Consider the following 8,990-nt stretch of genomic DNA (forward strand, 5'->3'; position numbering starts at 1 on the left):
AATGCCTAGGGTCTCAACACCTGTCACATTACCTACCCTCTCCCAGTATGCAACTAAGCCCTCATGGGAAGTTCCTTACAATCAGGTGACTCAGGAAGAAAACAGTCATGCCTGGTTTACAGATGGTTCTGCACGATATGCAGGCACCACTCAAAAGTGGACAGTGACAGCACTACAGGCCCTTTCTTCCTGAAGGTCAGTGCTGAAGGACAATTCTCCCAATGGGCAGAACATCAAGCAGTGCACCAGGCACTTGATTTTGTTTGGAAGGAGAAATGGCCAGATGTGCAATTCTGTACTGATTCATGGACTGTGGCCAGGGCTTTGGCTGATCGGTCATGGACTTGGGAGGAACTTGATTGGAAAATAGGAGATAAGGGGGTACGGGGAAGAAGTATGTGGATAGACCTCTCTGAATGCACTAGAGAAGTGAATATATTTGTTTCTGATGTGAATGTTCACAGAAGGATGCCCTTAGCAGAAGAGTATTTTAACATTCAAGTGGATAGGAAGACACATTCCGTGAAAACCAGTCATCTTTCTCAGCCACTCGGGTCATTGCTCAGTGGAGTCATGAATGAAGTGGCCATGGTGGCAGGGATGGAGGTTATCCTTGAGCTCAGTAAAATGGACTTCTACTGACCACGGCTGACTTGGCTACAGCCACTGCTGAGTGCCCAATCTGCCAATACAGGAGACCAACAATGAGTCCCTGATATGGCACCATTCCTCAGGGTGATCAACCAGCAGCCTGGTAGCAGGTTGATTACATTGGACTGCTTCCATCATGGAAAGAGCAGCGTTTTGTTCTTACAACAACAGATACTTAATCTGGATATAGATTTGCCTTCCCTACGTGCAATGTTTCTGCCAAAACTACAAGCCTTGGGCTGACAGAATGCTTTTTCCACTCTCATGGTATCCCACAGCAACGTCGCAAAAGAAGGGACTCACTTCACAGCAAATGAAGTGCAACGATGGGCCCACCCTCATGGAATTCACTGGTATTACCATATTCTGCATTATTCTGAAGAAGGTGGCTTAATAGAATAATGGAATGGTCTTCTAAAGACAATTAAAACACAAACTAGATGGCAATACCTTGCAGGGTTGGGGCAATGTTCTCCAGAAAGTTGTATATACTCTAAACCAGGGTCCGATATATGATTTTGTTCCTCCCATAGCCAGGATTCATGGGTCCAGGAATCAAGGGGTGGAAATGGGAATGGCACCACTCACTATTACCCCTAGCCACCCACTCATAAAATTTTTGTTTCCCGTCCCCTCAACCTATGCTTTGTGGGTCTAGCGGTCTTAGTTCCAAAGGAAGTAATGCAACCAAGAGAAGACACAGCACTGATTCCATTGAACTGGAAATTAAGAATGCCGCCTGGCCACTCCTCATGTTTCTGGATCCACAGACAAATAAGAGAGTTACTACATTGGCTGCTGTGATTGACCCTGATTACCATGTGGAACTAAGATTCATATTACATAATGGAGGTAATGAAGAGTATGTCTGGAATACATGAGATCCCTTAGGACATCTCTAATTACTACCATCATCTGTGATTACACCCTATAGAAAACTACAGCAGCCCAACTCGGACATGACTGCTAATGGCCCAGACCCATCAAGAATGAAGGTTGCATCATCCCAACAAGCAAAGAACCACAACCAACTAAAGTGCTTTCTGAGGGCAAAGGGAATGCAAAATGGGTGGTGGAAGACGGTAGTTCTAAATACCAGTTACAACCACACACCCAGCTGCAGAAACAAGGATTCTAATTGTTATAAGTAGTCTTTCTTAGCATTTGCGCATTGAATATTTTTGTTTTTGTCATTTATAAAATAGAGGTGTAAACTGGTTTTTGATTATATGCATGTTAGTTATGTTGGGTGCAAGTATGACTCCATAATTGTCTTTATTCAGAGATTGTGCATGGTTTAGTGAGATGCGTACAGGTGCCAGGTTGACAAGGGGTGGACTGTGATAGGTAAGCATGTTTTTCAACCTGGCTGGGCCATGATTCTCAGTGATTTGACTGTTACGTAATGATGTAGTTTGGCAATTATGTAATGATGTAGTTTTGGCACTTATGTAATCATGTATTTATCCTTCATTTTGTGATATAATGTAATCACTTCCATGACTTGATCTCATACGACCAGCCAACATGTTGTAAGGGGGTTCCCTCAAGTGTGTGGCCTGCATCCAATATATGCGGACGTTCTGGCAAAGCTGTCTGGCTTTTGCTCACTCCTGACCTTGCATCTCACTCGTCATCATCCGAACTCTCGTTCTTGGGACTTGAGCCAGCGCACTGCTATATTGACTGCCAATCTTGTGGGTTGTAGGCCTCTCCAGGCTGTGAAGCAGCAGTCTGCTATCTCACCTCTGCTCTTGGGTTCACCAACCTCCACAGCCTATGAGCCAGCAGCCTGCCCTCTGACTTGCCAATCTTCAATTCATCAGCCCCTGCTGCTGTGTGAGCCAGGAGAATTCTCCAACCTGACACCTGACACACAGGCTTGGGACTTGAAAGTCTCTTACAGCTGCATCAGCCATTTCCTTGAGATAAATATCTTCCTCCCTCCCTCTCTCCCAGTCTCTCTCTCTCTCCACGCCCCCTCCTTGATGGCACTGTGGCTAACAGCTATGGGAACTAACCAAAAGGCTGGCAGGTCAAAGCCACCAGCTGCTCCTTGGAAATCCTATGGGGCAGTTCTACTCCATCCTATAGGGCCACTATGACTTGGAATCAACTCGACGGCAACACATAAACTTCTCTAGAGTCCCCAGCCTAAGACACCACCCAGGTTCCAATGCCTGCCTTTGCAGGAATCCATTTTCATGATTCTATAGATGACCCCAACAGCTGTTTGGACTCTTGATTACCCTGACACAATATTCTTACCTACTGGGGTCTGTAAATATTCTGACAGGTGCCAGAGCCACTTTGCAATCTGCCCTTATCACAAAGGGCAGAAGAACTTCGGGGTTAAATTCAATCAATTTTCAGAGGTGTTTTCTGTCAACAAACATTTATAAACATCTACTCTGTGCCAGGTATACTGCCAAGTGTTGAGGATCCAGATGTGCCAACACTCTCTGCCCTCTACAAGCTCATATTATACAACATATGAGATAAATGAAGTAGGTGTTGTGGATGCTGGAAGTAAAAAGAAGCATAATGGACAACAGACACAAAAAAGGGGGAAGTTATCACGTCCTTGGGGTCACCTCTGAGTACAATCACTACAGAGAAGATGACACTTAAACTCAGAGTTAAGACAAGATGTTCCAAGGCAGGCAAGACTAAGAAAGAAGTTTCAGGCAGAGGAAACAGAGACAGCAAATGTAATGAAAGCAGGAAACAGCATGGAGTGCTGTGCGGATTCGCAAGTACTTGGATCTATACCCAGAGCATAGCTGTTAGGACGAGTTCAGAGAAAAATGCAGTCCACGAGGGAGACAGGAGACCAGCTTCAGGGCCATGGCACAAAACTAAGCATCACAGATCAGCACCCTGAGTAGAGGAAGAGAGGAGATAAAAGTTGAGAATGATTCTAAACTGGGATGTTGCAAGACAGGTGTGGGTAAAGAAAAGATCAAAGCCACGTTGAGTTGTGGTGGTGGATCAGGGAGGGTAGGCTGAGGGAAGGAGGTGAAAACAGCCAAGGTTGACAGGAAGAGAGAAGAAGAAGAGGCTTAGAGACCCAAGGTCCTGATTTGTTTGAAAAGTAGGGGAAATGAAAGCGAAGGAGAGAAGGAACAGAAAGGCTAAGCAGAAGTAGGTGGAGAGGAGAATGTCAGAAAGGAGTACAGCCGATTTGTGACAAAGCCCAGAGTGGAAGGGGACCCCAAGTAGAGAGGAGCAATAGGTGAGGAGGGACTTGTTAGTTAGTTAATTAGTAAAGGATTATTATCTTATCTCAAGCATATCCTGTTGGTGGGATAGAGAATGAAACAGCAGGTCAGGTTGAAAGATGGGCGTGACCAATAGGTTAATAGGCCACTGTGACCAAGCAGATAGGAGTGAAGGAATGAGATGGAGTGAACCTCAAGGAGGAGATGTAGGGGACATGGCCTGGAAATGGCACTGGAGATGGAAGTAAATACTGACCCCTCCTGCCTCCTGTCTCTTTCAGGCTTGAGCAAGCCAAAAGTGAGCAGACCCTGCCAACCCAGGGAAGAGGTCACAAGGGGCTTGGTGTCCTCCAGAGAGCCAGGGCTGGGAAGGCAGCCCCTGTGCCATGTTGGTTTCTGAGTCCTAAGTGCCCAGCAGTGTGTGACCCCAAGCAGAGGATCCCACACTGGGAGTTTGTTTCTCCCTTCCCACTTTATCTGGCCAAAGATTAGTTTTTTTTTTCAAGTATCCCACTGAGGGAAGACTCCTTCCAGCACCCATAAAGGAACACAGAACAACCGTGGACTTTAACCAGCCCTAGTTTTTCACCTGCTTCCTGTGGGACTGCCCCACTAGACAACAAGCTCTTCAAGTCTTCACTGTTCCCTCACTTCTGTCTCCACAGTGCACATGTCTCACTCCGCAGTGAGGAGAAACACCTCAGAGCAGAAGCACCCACTCATTCACACACACACATGCATAAACACACACAAACACACACACCTTCTGCAGATTAACACACACAAGCACAAAAAAATCAAATCCATGGACTTCAGGAGGCGGAGCTGCTTCTCAGGACCCTGCTGCCTCTTCCCATTCATGACAGTGACAAATAAAGAAAATGCCCACTGGCGCTCAGGCTCAAGGGTATGGCATGACTTTGGCCCAGGATGTACTTTTGACCTCAGAGGAGAGATCCAACGCCTCCATGGCTCTTAAAAGCAACTTCACTGAAGGACTAGGAAATAAAGCATCTGCTCCTTCTCCTTGCTCTTTCCTAAACAGCCAGATGGGTGATGGACATCTCAGTGCCACACCTGAGATGCCCCACCCCCTATACACTCAAGCACAGGCAGGCACCACTTGGGAGACAAAGGGACACCCCAGGATCCCGGCTCTATCCCAGGAGAAAAAAGAGCATGTGCCATACTAGCAGGGCCCTCCTGCGATGCCAGCAGTTGGGTTACATTGGGGCCCTGAGGAGCAGAAGTGGGCCTGGGGAAAGACCAGAAAGGCCTCTCTGGAGGAAATGTCAGCTGGGTTGACCCCCCTTGTGGAAAGTCTACAAAGCCGAGAGTCAGTATTTGTCCATTTGTCCACTCATATCACCAAAACGAAAGAAGAAGTAATGCCAAGTATCAGGTGCAAGGAGATACTTTATTGTTTTGGGGGTCTCTGGAGGCCTCTAGGCTGGACTGGCCAGGGATCACTGGCATCCCCCGGAACAGGGCGGTGCACCATGGCTCTGTTTGTGGTAGTCAGTGGCTATGTCTCCCACTACAGACAGAAACTCAGAAAAGTCAATCTTCTTATCCTTATTCTTGTCTTTTTCATCAAAGACATTGCATAAGTAATTTTTGCCCCTTCTTTCCTGTGCAGTTAAAAACATAAAAACAAACATAAAAATATTATCCAGGGGGAAGAGGAGAATAGAGACAGATGAAGAGACTACACCTAGGGCTGAAACAAAGGTGTGGTGGCCAGGTGAGGCTATGGGGATGGAGAGTTGGGGTCAAGCAGTCAAGCCCTCACTGGTCACTGGAGATTTCTGGCCAAAACTGGCAACTTGCATGGGCAGTGCACTGGTAAATGAGAAGTGGACCTAGGCTCGTCCACCACCTTAACTTCAGATGCACTGTCCTCATTCTTCCCGCAGTGGACCAATACACCCCAGCCAGTTACTCTCCTCATTCTCTAATGCTCTTCACACTTAAATTCTTTCTCATCAAAACCTATCAGTTCTGCCCCATTTATTCTGTTCCTTAGTCTCAATCTGTGCTACTGATTCCTTCTCACACTTAAATGAAATTAGGGCTATGAATGCACTTTGCCCGTGTAAAAGATGGTGGCCCTGTCTGTAGGGTGCATGATTCTCACTATGTTAACCTCTGATTCCACGGGCAGTGGTAGTACAGTGGTAGAATTCCCACAGTGGTAGAATTTCCACCTTCCAAACAGGAGACCGGAATTCAATTGCCCACCAATGTACCTTGGTGCACAGCCACCACTCACCTTGGAGTGAAGGCTTGCATGTTCCTATGATGCTGAAAAGCAGCTAACAATAACTCCTTCTCCCAGGAAAATGTGAAGAGGAGTCTTTAGGAGGCAACCTTTTACCCCAACGCAACCAGACCCTTGGGGGAACTCTCAGTGACCAGTAGGAGAGCAGATGCTTTAGTCTGTTCACTGACTTTAAAAATCATAACACTTTCTTGAGTCTCTAATATACCCACCACTTTTTCTCATTTTCAAATAAATCATTTCACTTCAACAACACCACCTCAGGAAATTAAGTTCTATAATCTCCTTTTGTAGATGAGAAAACTAAGGATCAGATTGTGGGTGATTTGTCCAGGGTCATGCAGCAGGGAACAGCATGGGCAGGACAGGTGCCCAGGAGGAAAAAGAGCATGACTCTTTGTCCTGAGCTCCTAAAATCTTCCATTCTGCCTCTACATGGGACTGGCCCTGCCTCAGACCTGGAGGTAAAATGAGGAGAGAAAGGAGGTGTGGAGAGTGAACCAAGGAAGGGCCAGATTCCCGATCAGCCAATCACAGACAGTGCATCCACTTCAAAGCGGAGTCCTCAGACATGCCAAAGCCCATGGACTCCATCCACCCACCCCGTCTCCTCCCTACACACACATACACAGCATCTTCTTGCCCCAGACAAGCCAGACCCCTACTCACACAGTCTTTGAGGAAGTTGGGGAAGTTCTCCCTCAGCAGCTTCAACAAGTTTTCCCTATTGATCTTATCATCATACCCAGTGTATCGATGAAATAGTTTGACCAAGTTCAATACCAAATTCTCAGCTGGAGTGTGGCATATCTTGACTTTCTCAGCTGCAATGCTGCTCATCTTGCCTTTTATTCCAAGACAAGAGTCTACAGACAAGAAATGAAAGAGAATGAACTGGGTGGAAGAGAGTTTGAAGGACAAGGCTAAGTAGTGAGTGAGGGCTGAGGTAAGACAGAAAAACAGGAACTTGTCTTTCTCAAATGGTGAGGTAAATTGGTCTTAGGGAGGGGAGAGTGGAACTGAGTCCTCGGTCCTGACACCATTCCTATCGGAGTCTGAGAGGAGAGGGCGGGAAACAGTGGACATCAAGGCTGCGTTAGTGAGGGGCAAGGGCTGACCTGCAGGGGATGGGTATACGATGTCTTCTGGCTCACCCAGTTGGGAGCGAGATAACAAAGAAAAGCATCAAGTCCCAAGGCAAGACATTCCCATCAAGCATAGTCTTTGGTCTACCCCATTCTCCCCACTTCCACTTAGGAAATTACAAAGCACCACCAGCCTGAGCAATCAGGTCTAGAATCCTGGGATTCTGGCTATCCAACACAGTGGTAGAATTCCCACCTTCCCAACAGGAGGCCCAAGTTTAATTCCCCAAAAATGCACCTCGGTACACAGCCACCACCAATTCTGACCTCTCCACCCTCCAAGACCTTCCCAGAGTTATTTTGGAAGACCTTGTGCCAAAAGAGTGCACTGAAACCAGGGAGTAAAGAAAACCAAGAGCTACAGAAGGAAGATATTTTTTACCTGACAGCTCTCAGAAAAGCACCTAATACTGAGCCAAGAGGAATAACAAGATCATCTAGCCAAGCCAGCCCCCCACTGAGACCGGTGGAGAAGAAGGGATATAGGATTTGCCAGGACAAGCACAAGGTCCCACTCTATTAGTTGCAGAACCCACACACACTGACTCCCAGGCCAGGTTAGTATTCCCCCACAGCTACAGGCAGCAGAGCAGGTGGGCACCAGGCATGACTCCTAGGAAAGAACAGAGACAGGCGCAGACTTACTGGAGCTGAGGATGATCACGGAGGAGGAAATTAGTGAGATTGTACGTCTGGGCACAAAGTAGGCCCTTTATGTAGCTCAGCCTGGGATCTCCCCAGAGGCTGGGTGCCCTGTGGCAGTGTTCATTAAAATTAGTTTCCCCAAACATTGCGCCACTTTGGGTGGGGATGCACACCGAAGAAGCAATACTCAAAACTTCCTTCTAGATATCCTGGGTCTCCAGTATCTATCACTATCAGGCCACATCACCACAATTCTGCCCAGCCCAGGCTCCTGGCCAGTGGGAGGAGGCCCCATGCAAGAGAGGTGTGGACAGAGTAGAGTACATTGCCATAGCTCAAGGATGATGGAATCTAGGGATCTGGGAGGGAAGAAACACCTGTTTCTTCATTCAGCCATTCCACAACAGTCTATCAATGGTTAGTAATAACTGCTTCCTTTTCCAAGTACTGTAAAGAGCCACGCAGTGGGTTACTGTTTTATGTACATTGCCTCAGAGTCCCATGAGAGCCCTGTGAGTTCACATAAGGCTCTCTACCACTGTGAGGTAGGTATTTTCCCTTCTTACAGATGAGCAAATTGGGACCGAGGCTGGGTTTCTCAAGGTTACTCAGATAGAATATGACAAAGTCAGGATTCAAACCCAGATCTCTCAGACTTCAAAGCCCTCTCCTAATCATACTGACCTCTTGCTGAGCCTCTGATCCTGTTACCATCTGGGCTGGGCAAGGGGTCACACCATTGCCGGCCCTGCAGGAGCCCAGACTCCAGAACAGGTGACCCTGCACAGAATAATCCCACAGGTACCTCCATCCAGGAAAATGTGGGCTTCAGGGCAACGACAGCAGTGACTGCGGCCTCTGTGATTCACAAAGCCTTGGTTGTCACACTGTTCAGGATATGAGTCCCTCTGTGAGAGCTGTCTGTGGCCACCATCCCCTAGGAACAATACATTTTCCATCAGGGAAGATCACTATGTTTTAAGAAACACCTTCACTGACATCATATTGCCAGATCTTCACAGAAATCCCCAGAGGGAGACTGTGATT

The 8,990-nt window shown here is 47.2% G+C and overlaps 1 protein-coding gene across 1 annotated transcript; it reads right to left on the reverse strand.

Annotated features, from left to right (window-relative positions):
• Positions 1-5,338: 5,338 nt before the first annotated feature.
• LOC126071470 (protein S100-A7-like) lies at positions 5,339-6,993 on the reverse strand. The gene is made up of 2 exons (XM_049875663.1): positions 6,823-6,993; positions 5,339-5,503 (listed from the first exon to the last, which is right to left on the reverse strand). Exons 1-2 carry the CDS (start codon positions 6,991-6,993, stop codon positions 5,339-5,341), a joined length of 336 nt encoding a protein of 111 aa, XP_049731620.1.
• Positions 6,994-8,990: the final 1,997 nt, after the last annotated feature.

The sequence above is a fragment of the Elephas maximus genome, chromosome 3 (genome assembly GCF_024166365.1).
Source record: "Elephas maximus indicus isolate mEleMax1 chromosome 3, mEleMax1 primary haplotype, whole genome shotgun sequence".
Taxonomy (NCBI): domain Eukaryota; kingdom Metazoa; phylum Chordata; class Mammalia; order Proboscidea; family Elephantidae; genus Elephas; species Elephas maximus.

What these genes read in the sequence shown, in the direction of transcription:
- LOC126071470 (XM_049875663.1), bottom strand. Translation starts at nt 6,993, where the DNA reads ATGAGCAGCATTGCAGCTGAGAAAGTCAAGATATGCCACACTCCAGCT. An exon ending in CCAACTTCCTCAAAGACTGT is followed by an intron (nt 5,504 to 6,822) that starts GTGAGTAGGGGT and finishes TTAACTGCACAG; the next exon opens with GAAAGAAGGGGCAAAAATTA.